The 17,721-nt window shown below is 51.8% G+C and overlaps 5 protein-coding genes across 5 annotated transcripts; 2 read left to right on the top strand and 3 right to left on the bottom strand.

Annotated features, from left to right (window-relative positions):
- The first annotated feature begins 97 nt into the window (after window positions 1-97).
- Window positions 98-1,139, top strand: BO66DRAFT_216313 (WSC domain-containing protein). The gene is made up of 2 exons (XM_025642629.1): window positions 98-510; window positions 567-1,139. Exons 1-2 carry the CDS (start codon window positions 222-224, stop codon window positions 1,022-1,024), a joined length of 747 nt encoding a protein of 248 aa, XP_025498998.1. The 5' UTR covers window positions 98-221; the 3' UTR covers window positions 1,025-1,139.
- A 900-nt stretch (window positions 1,140-2,039) lies between these two features.
- Window positions 2,040-2,659, top strand: BO66DRAFT_443323 (uncharacterized protein; the record flags this gene model as incomplete). The annotated part of the gene is made up of 2 exons (XM_025651507.1): window positions 2,040-2,170; window positions 2,260-2,659. 2 exons carry the CDS (start codon window positions 2,040-2,042, stop codon window positions 2,657-2,659), a joined length of 531 nt encoding a protein of 176 aa, XP_025498997.1.
- Window positions 2,660-3,535: 876 nt separating this feature from the next.
- BO66DRAFT_432188 (uncharacterized protein) lies at window positions 3,536-7,391 on the bottom strand (the record flags this gene model as incomplete). Its single annotated transcript, XM_025650627.1, has 4 exons — window positions 3,536-3,880; window positions 3,934-5,040; window positions 5,091-6,891; window positions 7,100-7,391. 4 exons carry the CDS (start codon window positions 7,389-7,391, stop codon window positions 3,802-3,804), a joined length of 3,279 nt encoding a protein of 1,092 aa, XP_025498996.1. The 3' UTR covers window positions 3,536-3,801.
- Window positions 7,392-9,027: 1,636 nt separating this feature from the next.
- Window positions 9,028-11,411, bottom strand: BO66DRAFT_395650 (TMEM165/GDT1 family protein). The gene is made up of 3 exons (XM_025648268.1): window positions 10,478-11,411; window positions 9,531-10,413; window positions 9,028-9,471 (listed from the first exon to the last, which is right to left on the bottom strand). Exons 1-3 carry the CDS (start codon window positions 11,057-11,059, stop codon window positions 9,404-9,406), a joined length of 1,533 nt encoding a protein of 510 aa, XP_025498995.1. The 5' UTR covers window positions 11,060-11,411; the 3' UTR covers window positions 9,028-9,403.
- Window positions 11,412-11,769: 358 nt separating this feature from the next.
- On the bottom strand, window positions 11,770-16,615 carry BO66DRAFT_475236 (putative sensor histidine kinase/response regulator). Its single transcript, XM_025653214.1, has 4 exons — window positions 15,862-16,615; window positions 14,283-15,773; window positions 12,493-14,231; window positions 11,770-12,436 (listed from the first exon to the last, which is right to left on the bottom strand). Exons 1-4 carry the CDS (start codon window positions 16,206-16,208, stop codon window positions 12,165-12,167), a joined length of 3,849 nt encoding a protein of 1,282 aa, XP_025498994.1. The 5' UTR covers window positions 16,209-16,615; the 3' UTR covers window positions 11,770-12,164.
- Between the last annotated feature and the right edge of the window lie 1,106 nt (window positions 16,616-17,721).

Raw genomic sequence — 17,721 nt, 5'->3', positions numbered from 1 at the left:
TCTCCATCCGCTGGTATATTAAAGACGGATCATATTTAGGTTGACTCCGCCCATGAAAATTGGAACCTTTCCTGTCATCCTTATCATTCTTTTGCCATCTGTTTCTTCTTTCTCCCTCCTGTCAACCGCATATCCACTCTTTGATTCAGAGTTTTCTTCCCAAATCCCATACACGTTCTTTACCCAGCCTTTGTTCAGATTCTACACCATCAACCGACAAAATGATCCGGACGAGCATCTGCAACCTCGCGATCCTATCTCTCGCCTCCCTCTCGTCGGCCTCTTCTTTTGTTGGCTGCTATAGTGAACCCGGCGAGCTAGTCCTCGCGGGGTCCTATCAATTCCAGTCCATCGGATACTGCCAACAAACATGCGACAAGCGCAATCAGACTGTATACGCTCTGCATGACGGGAATCAATGCTACTGCGGCGATGCATTGCCATCTTCTGAGTCTGAGGTGCCAGCTGCACGATGCAACACGCCTTGTGCTGGGTTCCCCTCTGATACTTGTATGTCTCCTCCAGTTTAGCTATCACTTGCACAGCAGCTAATCATGTCCACACAGGCGGCGGCTCTGACACCTGGAGTGTCAGCTCCGATTCCATCAACGTCAAACGCGATGATGCCGGCTCTGTCATCGTGACCGCACCGGACACACCGGACTCTGCGGCAAATATCCAAGTCAACCCCACCTTGGTCGAAACTGGCATTGCGCTCGCCAGTAGTGTCGTCAGTGACGCGGGAGGCAGCGCCAAGACATCTATTCCCAGCGTCATCTTGACTGCGCCAACCATGACTGCTGCGCAGCAACAGCAGCAGGTGGGCTCGGCGACCGCCACTGCCGCGTCGATCGTGATTGTTGCGTCGAACACTCCGTCTTCTTCCGCTGCTGTTGCCTCATCAAGCGCATCTGCAAGCCCTTCGGCTAGCGTAGGCGCTGCTGCTGTCTTGGACGCGAGTGCGGGACATGGGTCGCTGGTTGGTGGCTTGCTGGTCTCGATACTTGCAACCTTGCTTCATTAGAGGCATTTCGCATGGTCGGCAGACGGATGGCAGATGGTACTCACTTCAGTGTATAGCTTTTACAATACCCTTGCTTGACATTCGAGAAGAACCGCAGGTCGGTTCGCATGTACTTACTATCGCTACCAGAGGGCCATTGCAATGGTACTGCAGTCTCCCATGTAATTAACAGAAAATACATAAAAATAGGAAAATACAAAAATAGAAGCTGGAGGGGAAGGATCCTTCCATGATCATATGCTCGCTCGGTCAAGGTGAGCGACCGTCAAATGCTAGCATCACTAACCTGAAAGTAAGGTCTATTAATTTGATCACCTGAGTACTACGCGGTGAGAATGCATCATGGACCCGAGGGAAGCCACTGATTATAAATCTGGTGGCTAAGTTGGTAGATTTGGCAGGAGAGTTAATTGTGCATTCAGCCTGAAGTATAGTGGGGGTACGCATCAATGGAGATGTACCTGATGCCAATGCAACCTACTAATCAAGCATCAGAACCAAGAATCAGACAATGTCAAGTTTCCTCACGCCGCACGGAAAACCAAGCTTCGCCATGGAACGGTAGCAGTTTGTACTACAAACTTTGTAGTAAACCTCCGCGACGAAGCCGCCTGGCCCCCCTCGGCCTCCCCCAAACATGACCAATAAAGCGAGCCAAGATACGAGGACACAGTGGAGTAGACCGATTTCAGGGTACAGACTTGACCGCTGAAAATAGAAAAATTCAGGCGTCCCGAACAGCGGGATTCCCGCTCCATCCGGTGGGAAGAACAATCCACCAGGGTCTTCTTGTCTGGTGGTGTGGAGGCTGAAGGACGGACCCTATAGTTACTTGTACTATACCAAACATACTCCGTAACATACTCTGATATCGACGGCAGTATAAGAACCATGCTCTGCTCTAGCATCAGGGACAGCAACACAACAACCACAATCTCCCCCCAAAAAATCTGCACACACAGCACACTCCACTCCCCCAACATCCATCTAGCAACAAAACAAACCCAACCCAAAAATGTCGTGCAACCTCCTCACCAACCCCTCCTTCGAAACCGGCACCCTATCCCCGTGGTTCACCACCGTCCCCAACGTGAACATCGCCACCGTCACGAACGCGACCGCCGCCTACGATGGGAATTATTACCTGTATGTCTGCCCTTTCCCCCCTGCCCTTTCCCCCCTGCCCTTTCCCCCCTGCCCTTTTCCCCCGCCCTTTTCCCTCATCCCATCACAAGTACCTACCGCACAGCACTAAAGCAAGGACGGACCAGCGACCTCAAAACCGACTACGGCAACCGCGGGCACTCGATTGCGCAGACGGTGAGGGGCCTCCAGCGCGGCACGGTGTACGACTTCCAGGCGCAGATCCAGATCCCGGACGCCTCGTCGGGGGTGGAGTACTGTTTCGTGGACGCGTATATGGGGGCGAACGCGACGACGGGGCTCATTGTCTCGCAGCTGCTGGAGCCCTCGGGGGCGGGGTGGACGACGGTGCGTGGGTCGTATCGGCGGCGGGGGCGGCGGGCGGAGGATGTGTTGACGGTGACAGGGTCGTGTACGTCGCCGGGCAGTTCGTATGTGTGGGATGTGTTGGTGGATGAGGTGGTTTTGGAGGCGGTGGGGGGGTGTGTTTGATTGAGAGGGTGATGGTGTCACCGGTTGTTGGGTTGTCGGGGTGGGTTGTGGGTGGTGGGGATGGGGATGGGGATGGGGATGGGGATGGGCTGGGCTGGGCTGGGGGTTTGGGGAGGGAGGGATGAGGGTGTACTGTACTGGGGATTTTAGTTGAGGGCATGTTTTGGATGGTTGGATGTCTGGACATAGGATTTAATGCGATGGATGATAACTATCTGCTGCTGCAGTGGTGCAAGGGACTAGTTATGCGAGAGAGTTACGGAGAGAAGGATCATGCCAATTGGGAAGGAATACAAAGGAGCCCCGAGCCTCCCTGAGATGATTGCACGGTGCAGACATAGGAACCGAAGGCATGACAGGTATAGTCGGTACTGCACAGTCTGCATGCAGACACAAGAGAATAAATAAAAAGAAAACCCACCCCTTCTCCCCAAAACAACCCCAATCCCAACCTCGAGCGAGTCCAATTCTAACCCTTATCCCAACACCCGAACCACTACCCCCAATATTAACCCCATACAAACAAACACAATTGGAAACCACCCCCCCACATACTAACCTGTACACTCACGGCATATTGCCGAGCCTACAGCACGGAATGTAATCTACTCGGACAGGGAGGGCCTTTTGATCGGGGGAAGAAGGATACCAGTAGTCGTCTGTAGGCAGAGCCACCGGAGTGACCACCTCGATGGAGGGCACTACCTCAGAGGACGACTTCATCCACCTACAACCACAGCCTCAGCAGCGAGATTGAATGACACCAGCGCTGCAGCTTGAGTGTCTGACTGACGTGGTACGTTTGTCCATCAGTATTGTCCTCAAAATATGCTCCCTGCTTTGTGAAAACTACTACAGTAGTCATAGATTAGAAGACATATTGGTATGCGCGCTACCATACAAGGCCCGATAGAAGATTAGAAAGACATAGTCTCCAATACCCAGAAGGCTAGTCGCATTCCAACCTTGACCAACCCTACTGAATCGCGCACCGACCGCAGTAACAAGACCCGAGAAGAATGGAGACACCCAAAGGGTATGAGGAATACATCATAAATCATAATCCACACGGCCAGATGACTGCACAAGCCACTCCAATGGCCGCAGCATCTCAACGGCTCAATGCAATTTAAGCCAAAGTCCTACCGCGGCTTTATTCGATCAAAAACTGTTGCACTGGCGGTGACGCCTTCCCAGCCAGGAAGAGGTGTTATGTTATTCCTGTGCGCCATTAGCCCATTTACATTAACAAGCGACTGAATGGCTTCGCGTACTTTATGAAATGATTCTTCATATTCCGTGCTCTGTCTTTGACCTGCCCCTCATCTTTGTCAATAAACCTTTTTTCACCTGGCTGCAGAGGCTCGATCGCGTCATGTCTTCTGATTTTTTTCCAGTCGAATTGGGTGCCCCTTAGACAGTCCTGTCCATACTGAGTAATAAGCCTGTCTAGTCGCTTTGATTGCCCAGGCTCCCAGCGCACCGTAGGCCGCCGCCCTGGTTTATTTTTCTGCGTGGAAGGGGCCGAGGCGGATGGTGGATTTGGTGAGACCGATTGAGCGGATCGAGTCGACCTTCTAAGTGGACTAGAGTGTATCTCTTGAGCACGATTGCTCGAGCGCTCCGTCGCATTTTCTGTTTGATTTTCTCGACGGGCACGTTTGCTGCGTGACTGGATCGGCTTTCTGGCTCGTTGGCGCTCTACGGATACCTCGCGGTCGTCGTGTTCGAACTCAGCATCGCTTTCAGGAATCTCATCGGGTTCTCGCCCACGCTTGCGGGATGTCTCGTCGCGCCGACGCTCGACGCTTCGAGGACCCAGTCCCTGACTGATGGGGGACACACGTGCGGCATTAGTCTGCCGATCAATAAACAGGGCACGTGAGTCGCGAGGCGCAGCCGTAGACCGTGGGATCTCTTCGTGAGACACGTTTGATACCTGACTGACATCATTATTCGTGTCTTTTCCTTGACCGTGCCTAGATTGCTGCAATGCCTCCTCTCGAAGGGACGACGGACGGGAGCTGCGAACAAACGAGGGACTATGGGACCTCTCCAATTGAGACTCCCCAGGATCACCAATGTCTAGTTGGCCATCGGTCACCTCGATTTCGACCTCGTCTTGAACAAATGTAGACGTCATATCGGGCGATGCTGGGATTTCGGACGGTTCCTCAGGGGCCGGTTCCCGTGTGTTTGCCCTCGGGCGCTCTACCTGGCGATTTTCAGAGCTCTTTTCTGAGGTGAACTGCTGCCTCGCGGAACGGTTTGTTGGCTGGAGAGGCTCCGTCTGCCGGGGAGTTCCGGGATTCTTGGGTGCAGCGCTGAGCCGCAGTTGTCGTTGCCGCAATTGATCCACGGCGGTTGAATTCAGAAACACTCTTCAGGACGTTAGAACAAGGACAACACAAACAGCAGAAGGAAGACTCACGGCTTGGATTTGAGGGACTTCCTCCGTTCTCCATCGACCGGCGGAGGCTTCTTGAATGAGTTTGGCGGAATGTTGTTGCTAGCCCGGGTCGTTTCGACAGTATTACTGACACTTTTCTCCGGCCTAGTAGTGACAGGCACGGGCTCTGCGCGTGTCGAAGACCTAGCAGGTTCAGCAGGTTTTGGGGTAGCTCTTTCCGGCGCTCTGGCTTGCTGTTCAACGCGCAGCGTATCGGAGCCATTCACACCTTCAGCCTGCTCCATACTTCCAGACCGTGGTGTAGGCAGCTCCGGCTGCAATTGTCTCTGAACCTCTGGGCTCACGAGAGTCCGACTAAGATCGTGCTCGACAGGAGATCCAGTAGTCCTCTGCAGGGATTTTGCAGACGGTCTAACAGGAGATTCTAACTGCAGTGATCTGCGGGCCTCGGGACTTGCGGACTCCCCTGACTCCCAATGAGGATTTCTGCCCACCGGTTGAGTTTCGGGTATAGTATGGTACTCATTCCTAAGGCTGGAAGGAGTGGCACTATACCGCGTACTTCGTGCCGAGACCACACTGCCAGGGATATTTCGCGGGCCATCTCGAGCCAGCGAGGGCGTAACAACAGCATATCTCGATGTCGTGGCAGTCCCTGGAATAGACAGCGTCGGATGCCGGGCAGTTGACGGCGTTCCGGAGTTGCGCATCCTAGGGGTCGAAGAAAATGTGCTGCCCAGACTATAGCGCGTCTTAGGTCTGGCAAAGAACGCCTTTTTAACATCCTTGTAAGTTTGTAATGGTCGTCGCATATCGGCATTGATCTCGTCGGTCCGTTTACAGACCCATTGGGCAGCGCGTAGGACGAACTTCCGCCATCCGTAGTTTTTCTTGAGCCCCTCAATGTCGATGGTGTCTTCCACCAAGCAAAGAGCCTCCATTTCCTGGTAGCGATACGCCACCTCAGCTGCAAGCCCTGGTGGGATTTCTCCGTTAGGACCCCTCAGCGCCTCGGTTTCGAAGCCTCGGAGAACTAAACCCTCTTCATTCGCCAGCTCAATGCAGAAGCCCTCTTCCAGCACTCTGGAAGGCTCAAAATCCGGATCATTCTGATACTTCTCCTCCAGCTGCATGATCGTGTACTGGGTACGCAGTTCTAGAGCGAGATCAAAGGTCTCCTTTTCCAACAGACTATCACCCGCAGATCTTCTCTGGCCCGCTGGTACGAGCCTGGTTGTGAAAGGCAAAGGAAATATGCTGTCAAGAATCCGGATCGCCTGCTTTAGAGATGAGGTTGATTCGGGTTCGCACAGGAGAACCTCGAGCACAAACCGCGCACAATTAGCTTTTTGCAAGGCTGGGGCTGGATCCCACTGGCCCTCAATCTCATGGAGCTTCTCAGCCACTGTTGCCGATGATTTGAAAATGTCATCAACCAGCTCGACGTCAATGTACGGCTGACTTCCGAAGTACCTAGCTTCCTCTCTGAGGTTGGACGTCTGTCGAGCCAGCCGCCAGCTTTCCAAACTTTGGGGATCATTCAGCTTCTGAAGCAATTTGGTAAACTCGAGCAATTCGAAAGGGCTGGGCACCGAGAACTCGAGCATATCCTCGGCCGCATCCCATAACTTGGGGAAAGCCTCAATCATCTTTCCCGGGTCAAGGTCCAAGTCCGGCTCCGAGGGTAAGATAGTGGTCCCGGAGATATTGATCTCATCATCTGGTGTTTCAGGGATGACCTGATCCTGAGTTTCAGGTCGCGAAGCCATCGGCTTCAGAGGCGACGACTTTTGAGGGGATTCCTCGACGACAACAGCAAGGGCTGACAAAGCGAAAAGACAGTGAGCTTAAGGGTCACACAGGAGGGTCGGGACAGGCCCAAGGCAGAACAAAGGAGAACCGGCATGAATACGACAAACAAAGACAACCGACCATCCCACACAAACAACATCAACAACAACAACCACACACCCTCCACATTGATATACAGAGTAAGGTGAAGAGAAATGAATAAAAAGCCATTCACTCACCGGTTGCATGCCCCTTCTTGCCTGAGGTAGCCGCATCATCATCATCATTATCCAATTGATGATCAGCGTCGTCCTCATCATCAACTAGCGGTCGACGACGATGCCCCAGCTCCCGACTCTGACTCCTGGTCACTCGCCGGGTCACGGGACTTGTTGTTTTCCTGAGAACTTGACCAAAAGCACCGGAACTCAAGCCATGTCCGTTCAACCCTTCCTTCATCAGCGGCAGGGATGAAGAATATGATGGGGTGGAAGGTGGTCCTTCCACCTGGCGCGACCGCGACCGCGCCATAGATATCGAACCCAAAACAATGACCACAACACACAGTGAGAAGAACCCGTGTAAACAGGAAGGCGGTCAGGCGGGACGGGAAAATGTAAGTGGTATTCCCTACTAAATCCCCCTTGCAGCGAAAGGAAGTAGAAAACTGAGATGCAACAAGAGTGTTTCCCACCAGCTCCGATGGTTGTTGTTGTGATGAAGAGAAGTGGTCGATGGCTGGGAGAGGAGGGGGCCCGGGAGCGGAGAAATGGAAAGAACTGGATTGTGCCAAACGCTTAGGAGACAGACTTGGGGTAAGCGGTTGCACTAAGTAGGGTATGGGCTTATGTAAGTGGCTTATGTCAGCGGCAGAATGCGGGCGGTGAGTGAAACCACAATGTAAACCCTAATGTAAACCCTTATGTTGGATCTTAGAACTGCCGGCCTTTGGACAATAATTCCCTTTTGGGAAAGACAGTGTTGCCTGCCCGATAGAAGTGATGAAAAGCTATCGCATGAAGTGAGATGCGTCTCTCTATGAGCACTGTATAGATCTCTACAGATGCAGCTTGCTCTGCAAGCCAGACCACCGAGAGAAGCAACGTCGACAGCCCTGGTTCTGAATCAGGGGCAATGAAACCAAGCACACTTCACCCTGTGCTTACTCGGCCCCGGGGGATTCTGGAGGCTATGAAAGAGTCTATTAGTATAGACCAGCCTCTCTAGTGCTCCAGCATGGACTTTGAGGGAGTCCCTGTTTCCAAATTTTGCACCACAGAAGACATAGCACAGCAACAGCAGGAGTTGTGGGCGTGTTCATCCGTGCAATAGCCCGCCTTATAGGAGACTCAGCCTTTTATAACTTGACACTATGAGTTTTCCCAGACAAACAAAGAATATTGGATTATGAATTAGTATCTACAGCAACAGTCTACCAAGAATCAAAACAATCCTGTTTTTAGTTTTCGAGCAATTGCGTTGCGTTTAAGAGTCATAGGTTTGATTTCGGCCGCGTCCAACCGTGCAATATCCAGTATTCTCGGAGACTCAGCCGCAACTAATTCCAGCCCATGAGTTTTCCTGAAACTACGAAGGGCACTGGAATATATTTCAGAGCCTAAAGCACTGTTCTACCAAGGATCAAAATGATCCTGTTTTTAATATTCGAGCAATTGCGTCGTGAACAACGACTATAAGTTTTGTTTCAGCCGCGTCTGTCTGTGCAATACCCAGTATTATAGACGATTCAGTCTCAAATAACTCACTCCTATAAGATTTTCTGAACATACAGAGAGTGGTAAGATGTATATTAGAGCCTACAGTACTACCTCACCAACAGTTACAAGAATCCCATTTTTGGTTCTTGAGAAATTGTGCCTTTTCGGATACTTGTCAATTCGGCTCAAGTACAAAATTGAGCCAAACGGTTCCCGCCGCCTCCAGCACGGCGGATATGCCGATTCTAATTATGTTCATTCATTGCTTTCCAACGACCCTCACACGAAGCCAGTGAGACCTTATCATCACGGAGGCTAAATTCAAAATGAAGTAGAGGAACTACTGAAGGAGATCAGGTGAGAAGTTATGAGTGAACTGTTCTGGAACAGACTACGCAGTACTCGAGGCAGAATTACTCAGCTGAGTTGTTTAGCAAAGGAGGAGCTGCCACAAAGTCTAATACAAAGCCATACGACGACGGGACGAACTGAAGGACATCGAATCGTCAGCCACTGAACTCAGATATGAGGACCAAGTTGTGGCCAGGCGGCCAAAAGACAAAGAGGGAATTGCTGGTAGAGCAAGATGAGATTGAAATGCAACTCATTCTAAATCCAGGTAAATTCAGCCAATACCAGCTCTCATAAATCAACGCCGTAGATGCCATCCACCTTAAGATGGATTTCGACAGACATCATCTTTTATTAAAACATGCCAGACAGGCTAAGAGAATACATGCATGCATTATCAAGTATATGCGTATCAAGGGACCCAGCGTGCCATAAGCAGCAAGGCTCAAAGGGAAGAAAGGAAGAGGAAGGATCTTAGTAGAGCGCTTCGATGAGGTAGATGACGCCAAAAACCAAGAACGCAGTAGCACCGCCCAGGGTGACTGTTGACACGTTAGCATTCTGCCCGTACCGACAGAACAAAAGAGACAAAAAAACTTACCAACACGCATGCTGACCTTGCCAGCAATGGCACTTCCTCCAATCACTGCCGCAGCAGTGCAGAGTCCATGGCCGGTGATAGCGCCGACGGTGACCCACCAGTAGTCCTGACCCGCAGCCATGGCGATTGTGGCGATCTGGCTACGGTCGCCCCATTCACCCAAAAAGGTCATCACAAAGGTTTGCACCCAGGCGGGGCTGAGAAGAAGCGAGAAGAGGTTGTTCATGCCATTGAGAACATCGCCCCAGCGATTGGGGGAAGGTGACGATCCACGCGAGGAAGAAGATGAGACACTCTCAGGAGGCGAAGGGAGGCGGTTGCCAGATGAACGGGACTTGCGCCGGCCCACGCGACCGGCCTCCAAGGCGTGAGGAGTCACGGAAGAGCGACGACGGTTCATGCGCATCTGTTGCTGTTCTTTCTCTTCCAGTTCCATCTCAACCTCCTTCATTTCCTCGCCGACACCCTCGTCGGGGGACATCTCGCGGCCCTCTTTCAACATCTTCAGCCCGAACACGAAGAACAGGACCGCTGCCAGAAGCTTAGTGAGAGACTTAGGAATCAACGAGGGCACGGCGTGACCCAGGACAGCGGAAAGGACAGTCATGATCATCAGCGCGCCGAATGCCGCGGAGAAAACGAGCAGGCGCGGGTGACGCATCGCCATGAGGGCGGCCACCAAGAATGTCTTATCGCCAATCTCCGAAACCACGATCATGGTAAACGAGAACAGCAGCGAATGGAACGCAGTTTCCTCCTGAATGTCTCCGGATTGTGGTTGCAGGTGGCCATCCTTATCCAGACCGAGCGGGCTCTCATTCACCGTTGCGGGGGACTTGGGAGGTGGGATGTCATGGGGCTTCTCAGGCAAGTCGGCGGGTTTCTTGGATCAATGTTAGCGCACTTGCCCTTTTTCCATTAAGAATCATACCAGCGTCCCCGCTTACCTCGAGTCGACCCAGGCTTGAATCCGCAGTAAAGCTCTTGGGGTCCTTGGCCTCAGTGGCCTCAATCTGCGTGGGCAGCTTCTGCTGCTCGCTGTGCGGCAACGGCGGAGCTTCCTTAGGACTATCCGGCGTCTTCTCGCCGGGAAACGGATTCTCCCTCATCTTCTCCGTGACGCCGCCCTCTGTCCCTCGAGTTCCTTCTTTTGGACCCGTCCGATGAGGGTCGTCCATCACGCCGTCATTTGAATACGGGATCGGCTTGCCGTCAGGCCCAAGTTGTTCTGCCGCTTTGTAATCGGCCACGGTGACGTCGTCCATTGAAACGCCCGAGCCTGACTTTTTGCGATCCCGCTCGGCGCTTGTTTCCACCCAAGGACCGGCGTGAGGCCGGCCATCCTTGCCGTCAATGGGGGCGTCCAGCGTCCCTTTCGAGGCAATTTTGGGAGCAGCGAGTGCATCTGTATCAACAGCGTTGGCAGTGGATGCATCTTGCAGGCTCCCACTGACTGTTGTTGAATCGGCGACGGCGACTGAGAGTGCGGGGAGAAGAAGAAGAAGCGACGATAGATGGTGGACCTTCATGATGCAAAACGTCGGTCGCGAAAGAGATGTCGGTTGAAAAAACTAATGATACGATGACCACAGCTAGAGTTGAGCACGCATGAAGCGATTCGGCCGTGAAATAAGAATCAAATCTAGAGACAGTGGTTGGTTGCTCAAGCCACGAGAGCAACTCTGACGCGGGAGTGAGAAGGAACGCGAATGAGGCAATTGTAATACTGAAATCGAACGGCGATCCCGGTAGATGGCGTCAACTCAACAACAAGAAATTAAAACCAAAGAGAGCACGAGATAAAGAAAGAAGGAAGAAGGAAGAAGGAAGAAGGAAGAAGGAAGAGACCGAGGGGTTGGGATGCAGGAGATTCAAAAGAGGAGCGAGAACGAAAGACCCGATGGAGCCTGGGCTGGCCGTGTTTCCACACCGGCCGCAAAGGGGCAACGCCGCCTCCACATCACGTGGTGGCTGGCCGCTTGCGGGCGGGTACCTTAGGTTCATTAAGAAGGAAGGTTGCCGAATTTCCTGCCTCAGGACGTTCGCGTCTGACAAACACCCCGCCATGATAGGACAATACCATATACAGACATCTATGCAAGGCTGGATCCGGTTCGGAGTAGTACCTACATCTACCTGCCCCATCATTCAGGGGATACAACAAAGGATTTTGACAGCGTGAACAAATATTTATAGCAACTGCCGACTCCAGCAAAATCGTTGTACTGTAGACAAAGCCCCGGTCATCAAGCCGTCGTGGTTATACTATGAATACAATACATACATACATTCCAATATCCACCTCTCTCATCATCGGTAGATGATCTCCACGTAGCAGTAAATCAATACATATATTATATAAGACCTGTCCTGAAATCCAATCAAAACCTTTTTCGGACCCCAATTTCAAGATAATAGACCAATCCGACCCGTAGCATCGCAATCATGCGAGCCAAAGATGAACGCCAGCCGAAGAAAAACGCCAGATTCCTGATAAGGGTATCACTCATGCCTCATATCCGTGTACGGAGTAATCCCAACACAGAATGATTGGAAACAAAATCAAGAAAATTCCCAAAAACCACCAAAAGTTGGTCGAATGCACGCCTGCCGTTGTGAGATGTGTATTTCGTTTCATTCAGATGCAGACTCAGATCCCGACAAACGCCGTTCCACCGTTTCTTTATCCTCCCATTCTGACAACAACTTGGAGACCTCTTTGAAGGAAACCGGCTTCGTGAGGAACAAGTTGACACCCGACGTAAGCGCCTCAGATTCATCGCGCGAGCTACTGAGGCCCGTCAGGGCGATGATCACGGCCGGGGCGCAGCCCTCGCCGCGCTCTTTCTCAATGGCTCTGATGGCGCGTGTCGCCTCAAAGCCATTCATGACTGGCATAGACATATCTATGGTGATGGGGTTAGCAGAGGGCTGAATAATGGCGACAAAAAGAGCTACTTACCCATGAAAATGATATCATAACCTTCAGGGAGCCGCTCAACAGCATCAACGGCCAACTTGCCGTTCTCAGCCGAGTCCAGCGTTTCAAGTTCCCGCTTTTTCATGAAGGTGAGCATCAACTTAAGGTTGATCGAATTGTCATCCACAACCAAGATGCGTGCGCGGCGATTGAACGGCAAAAAGTCTGGTTGCTGCCTAGGCGATTGGGGTTGGACGGATGACGCCGGTGATTCAGTTGGACACAAAGGGTCAAAGGCATCAGAGGACTGTGAACGCATGTAGTCATAGGAAGACGACGAGTCCGAGCCGGCGGTCGCTTCTGGCGTGAGATCCGGAGTATCAGTGGGAATCTCAAACATCCTTTCTCCAGGGGATGTATCGCTTGATGTCAAGACAGCGGGTCGGGGCCGTTCAGGTAACCGAATCGTCTTCGCTGTTAAAGTCCCATTTTGAATCTCCAAGCATTTGCGAATGCTGCGTGCGAGTTTGTGTGGACCACATGGTCGTCGAATGATATTAACCATATTGGCCAGAGATAACCACCGCGACCGACTTGTCGTATAATCAACGGATTTGTTACAGAAGACGAGGAGACATGGAAGCGTCGTATCGGAACCAGGTTGTGCTCCGGAAGCCAGGTCCTGTTCCTCAGCCAAAGTAATATCCGCGGGTACTCTGTCCTGGGACGACACTATCTCAAGGCCATACCAATCGGTCAGGTAACGTATATAGACGGACCAGAATGAATGTGTCACTGCTTCCGCGGGTTCTACCCCGAGGACTGCAACGCGACGACCAGCATATGCCTCGCGAAGCATACGACTTTCTGTCAATGCGTCTTTCTCCTTGGCCGACGGCGACCGGGGGCCCACTGTCTCCTCCAGATCCACCTCAGGACCAGGTCGGATGAGTGGCAGAGACACTTTGACAATGGTACCTTCGCCAGGGCGACTATGGATGTTGATACTACCCTTAAGAGCTTTGACAAGGCTCCGTACAATAGAGAGACCAAGGCCGGTTCCAACTGCGAGAGTATCTTCTTGAGCGAAAGGTGTATACAAGCGACCGCGCAGGAACTCCTCAGAGATGCCTTTACCGGTGTCAGAAACAGTCAAAGTAACCAGTTCTTCGACTCCATGACGGCGTGAACGGCCTTCTGAAGCCTCTGTGACCTCCAGATGCAAAGACACACGACCACTGTGAGTGTACTTCATCGCGTTCCCGAAAACGTTCATGATAATGCGTCTCAGGGCTCCTGGCTGCGTGAGATAGGTCCAATCATTATGTGCAATATCCACTACGACCTCCACATCCGAACGACAAGCCGTCTCTGCCTCGAGCTCAGACGCGGGTTTCCTCGACTGTCCAAGCGGCAGGACCATAGGCTGATCATAGGGGGCGGAGGACTTCTGACCATATGCATGACCCAGGCATACACCTTCCACAACTTCTTCAGCCAATAAAGCCAAGTCGGTTGCCACATAAGTGTCCAGGTGCGTGGAGAACCGATCTGGTCCTTTCAGCTCGGTGGGTGGTGTTCGGCTTCGTTTCATGTTTCGGTACGTCCGTTCCAGAGAAACGATTTTGCTGAAATCCAAAACCTGGTTCATAGTGTCCAGCAAAGTACGCCCGCATGCGTTGATGGTCTCCAAGAGAGAGGTTTGGAATTCGTCAAGCTGCGTGGCGTTGAGAAACTCCGCGGCCGCCAGGATCCCATGGAGCGGACTCCGAAGCTCGTGACTGGCAAATTGTCAGCAAAATGCATATGAAATGTGTGTTAGAAATACTCACGATATACTGCCTATGAAATCGCCCTTTTGCCGATCTGAAATGAGTGATTCGACCCGATTGCACTCTGCCATAATGGAAGATCCGAACCCGAGGATAGAACTCAATTCTACCGACGAGCTGAAGACTTGCGTCTCCAGTGTGTTCCAACAGAAGCAGCCGGCAAACCACTGTGAATTTGCAGAATTCCAAAGCGGCACGAAAAGAACTTGAGTGGCGTTCGGAAAGTACTGATTTAGCATAGAGTTTTCCGTGGCTCTCCATCGCTTGGATCCTGTCTTGCCCGTCTCGGACGACCTGGTGGTGCGCGAGCGACTTCTTCGTGGCGTTTCATCGTCGGAACTCGAGATCATACCATCGCGGTGAAAGGACCAAAGCTTGCCTTTACTGTACCGCCGCAGTAGTTGGTGAAGAAACGCAGTGTCGAGGGAGGCTGCTGGGTAGAGGGCTTTCGAACCTGGGCCGGGCGCAAATGGCTCTTCACTGGTTGAAATAGCCAGCACAGGAGCCGGATTGTTGCCTTCTATCGAGCAATCACTTCCCGTGTCAACGTCGATCATCGGACTATTGTTCGCCTCGACGAAAATGACCCCGCCATCCACACTAAGCTCGAGACTCTCTCGCAGCAGATTGGCCGCCCGTCGGAATGCCCAACCATGTCCATGAGAGTCATCAGAGCCCTTCAATTCTTTTTCGCGACTGCCGGCCCACCAATCTGGGAAGGGGGTATCCGGTGCGGAGGATTGAGCATGATCGAACTTTGATTCAGACACGGAACTGAATGAGCGGGTATCACTGCTTTGAGATCGCCTAGATGGAGCATCGAAGCTATTTAGAGACTCAAGAGAGTGATGGTTGGCTCGCTGACTTGACGAAGGTGGCGTGCTGGGTGCCGCTGCAGAGCTATCAGAGGAGGAGGGGTGATTTCCATCGACAAAGCTGGAGCTGCCTTCAACAAAGCAGCTGAGACCACGAGACAGGCGGGCTGCACGGCGACCTTCGGAGGCCTGGCGGCTGACCTTCAAATAGTCCATGATCAAGCCGGCCAATGTGTCCATAGTGCCCCTCTCCGTAGCGCTAAAACCATCGTGTGGTTTTGTGTCAAGAACAAAGAAACATCCAATGTTGATGTTGGTGTCCGTGGTCAAGGGCGTACCGGCATAGAATCGAAACTGCGGCTCTCCTGCCACGAATGGAAGGCGCTTATATCGTTCTTCTTCGCTGAGGTCGTTCAGAATCAAGAATTGGCGTTGTCCCGGTTCGCGGGCGGGCGGAAGAGCAACAGTGGCCTGAAGGAAAGAGGCGATCTCGTCTGAGTAACCGAAGTCACGGAACATATTCGAGGAGTCGATACCTACCTTGCACATACTCCAGGCGCTGGATGATAATGTTGAGCAACCATCCCAGACGCCTTCACCGGATGCTTGATAGTCGCTAACGGCCCCAGTCTGGGTGCTCTGCGCCAAAATGAATTGGCTCTGACGGTCCGAAACACTATCGGGGAGGTCGATTAAGTCAGTCATCCACAGTGGAAAGATGGGCAGGAGTTCCCCATGATATTTAGTTTTCATCCCCAACGTACCTGATCAACACGCGCTCAACATTGAGTCGCAATGCTGCCAGCTGCGCAAACGACGTTAACGTCGCATTGGCTTCCCCGATTATCAGACTCTCGGGGACAAGCCCTGCTGCAGCGGCGTCAATGGCGGGGTTTGAAGGACATTGGGAGTGGGAGGATAATGAGGGCGACGAAGGAATGTGGTTGGAGGAATCTAAGCTGGCAGAGGGAAGCGCATCATCGCTGGCGGAGGTGAAACTGCGGTCTTGAGGGACACCGGTGCGTTCGGGCTGGAAGTACCGGTATAATTCCCGAACTCGGCGACCCGCGTTGTGGTCATCGCCCCTTTGCGGAGGGGGTGATGATTCCATGGCGGGAGAGGAAAGGAAGAAAGGAAGAAAGGAAGAGGGAAGGGAAGGGAAGAGGAGCAGAGAGAGAGGATGTAGGATGATAACAATAAAAATAATAATAGTAAGAACTATAATTATTATTGGGCGGTCCTGACTCTAATGAAATTCGATGCGACGGGGGGGAGGGGGTAGGAGTTGGCGCTCAAACGGGCTTATGCAGCCATCCTGGCGGGGGTGGAAATGGAGGCGCTGGCTTGATCGGATTAAAGTGTGGCAAAATGTTGTTAGTGAGGAAGCCACAAGGGAGGTGACGTCGCGATAGTCGAGGTCGGAAAGAGGCTAGATAGGAGGACAGAGAAAATGTAGGAGGATGGGGTTGAGTAGCAGTAGAATGTTAGAAAAGGAAGAAAGAGGGAAGAAGAGGAAAGGGGAAAAGCAAGCTGCTGGAAAGCCAGCTGGAATCGAGCGGGTTTATTAATATCAACTCAATCAAGGATTGCTTGCAGGGCAATCGAAGCAGGAGGAGGAGGAGGTGGTGGTGGTGGTGGAGGAGCAGGAGTGAGTGAGTGGGAATAAGAGGAGGAAGGGTAGGCGAGACGAAACAAGACAAGACAATGAGTAGACGAGAGCAGAGTATACTAATCAGTAACTCAGCCATCAAGTCAATGGTTTGGTCAATTTGTTAATCAGTCATCAAATTTATGCAAAAAGTGACTCTTTTAGGACATCAACCAGCAGTAGCTGTGGATAGGGAAATTAATCTTTCATTTTACATACAGACCGAAACAATGCATCCATAGTTACTCAGTAGGTGCAGTACCTAGTTTACTTTGCAGTTTGCACGGTTCCAAAAAAAAAAAGTATGTGTAAGTAGCAGATTAGTCATGGCCAGAAAGCAACGGACGCATGAATCAGGAAATTCCGGATGGCAAATCTTACGTGGAATGTAGAAAACCACTGCACATAACAAGAATCACCACAGCCAGTGACTGACCAGGATCATAATCACAGTCGATGACCGATTGTCTCATTGAAAGCCACCTCATCAGCTGTCAGTCAGTCCACACAACTGCGCCTTATCCGGGGGTACCCGTCGAATGTGGCGATAATGAGTCAAGAACAGGCAAAAGAAGGGAATAAAAGATACAATACCTAGTGGGAAGTAGATCTGAGGATCTGAATCTTTTTGGATAACTGGAGAATGACCCAACAAATGAGATCCAATATGGACTCGGGCCTTTTCATCCTGTAGACCTGAACATCCACTCCTCTGGATCATGCAACTCCGGAACTCCACTGATTTCTCGTGTCGTGACGACTCAGGAACTGTGAGCCGAGTACATGATGAAAGTCCTAGGCACACATTATTCTTTTGCTGGTGAAGATGTTGTACTATGTGTAGAGTGTGTACCATATTCCCACTTACAGAGTACCTACGGATACTTCGCAGTCCTAACTTCAAGGGTCAATCAAGCATACAAAGAGTCACCAATTCACATATGACTGGATCTCTCACAAGCACCCTTCTTCAAAA

The sequence above is a fragment of the Aspergillus aculeatinus genome, assembly GCF_003184765.1.
Source record: "Aspergillus aculeatinus CBS 121060 unplaced genomic scaffold BO66scaffold_67, whole genome shotgun sequence".
Taxonomy (NCBI): Eukaryota; Fungi; Ascomycota; class Eurotiomycetes; order Eurotiales; family Aspergillaceae; genus Aspergillus; species Aspergillus aculeatinus.
Note: the sequence above shows the minus strand (reverse complement) of the source record. Positions and strands in the feature narration are given on the sequence as shown.

Excerpts from the sequence above, each read along its gene's own strand:
- BO66DRAFT_216313 (XM_025642629.1), top strand. The coding sequence starts at position 222 with ATGATCCGGACGAGCATCTGCAACCTCGCGATCCTATCTCTCGCCTCC. Across the intron at positions 511-566 it reads TGGGTTCCCCTCTGATACTT|GCGGCGGCTCTGACACCTGG; the intron begins GTATGTCTCCTC and ends ATGTCCACACAG.
- BO66DRAFT_475236 (XM_025653214.1), bottom strand. The coding sequence starts at position 16,208 with ATGGAATCATCACCCCCTCCGCAAAGGGGCGATGACCACAACGCGGGT. Across the intron at positions 14,232-14,282 it reads GATTTCATAGGCAGTATATC|TCACGAGCTTCGGAGTCCGC; the intron begins GTGAGTATTTCT and ends ACAATTTGCCAG. Across the intron at positions 12,437-12,492 it reads TTATGATATCATTTTCATGG|ATATGTCTATGCCAGTCATG; the intron begins GTAAGTAGCTCT and ends CCATCACCATAG.
- BO66DRAFT_395650 (XM_025648268.1), bottom strand. The coding sequence starts at position 11,059 with ATGAAGGTCCACCATCTATCGTCGCTTCTTCTTCTTCTCCCCGCACTC. Across the intron at positions 10,414-10,477 it reads CAAGCCTGGGTCGACTCGAG|AAACCCGCCGACTTGCCTGA; the intron begins GTAAGCGGGGAC and ends CATTGATCCAAG. Across the intron at positions 9,472-9,530 it reads CAAGGTCAGCATGCGTGTTG|TCACCCTGGGCGGTGCTACT; the intron begins GTAAGTTTTTTT and ends ACGTGTCAACAG.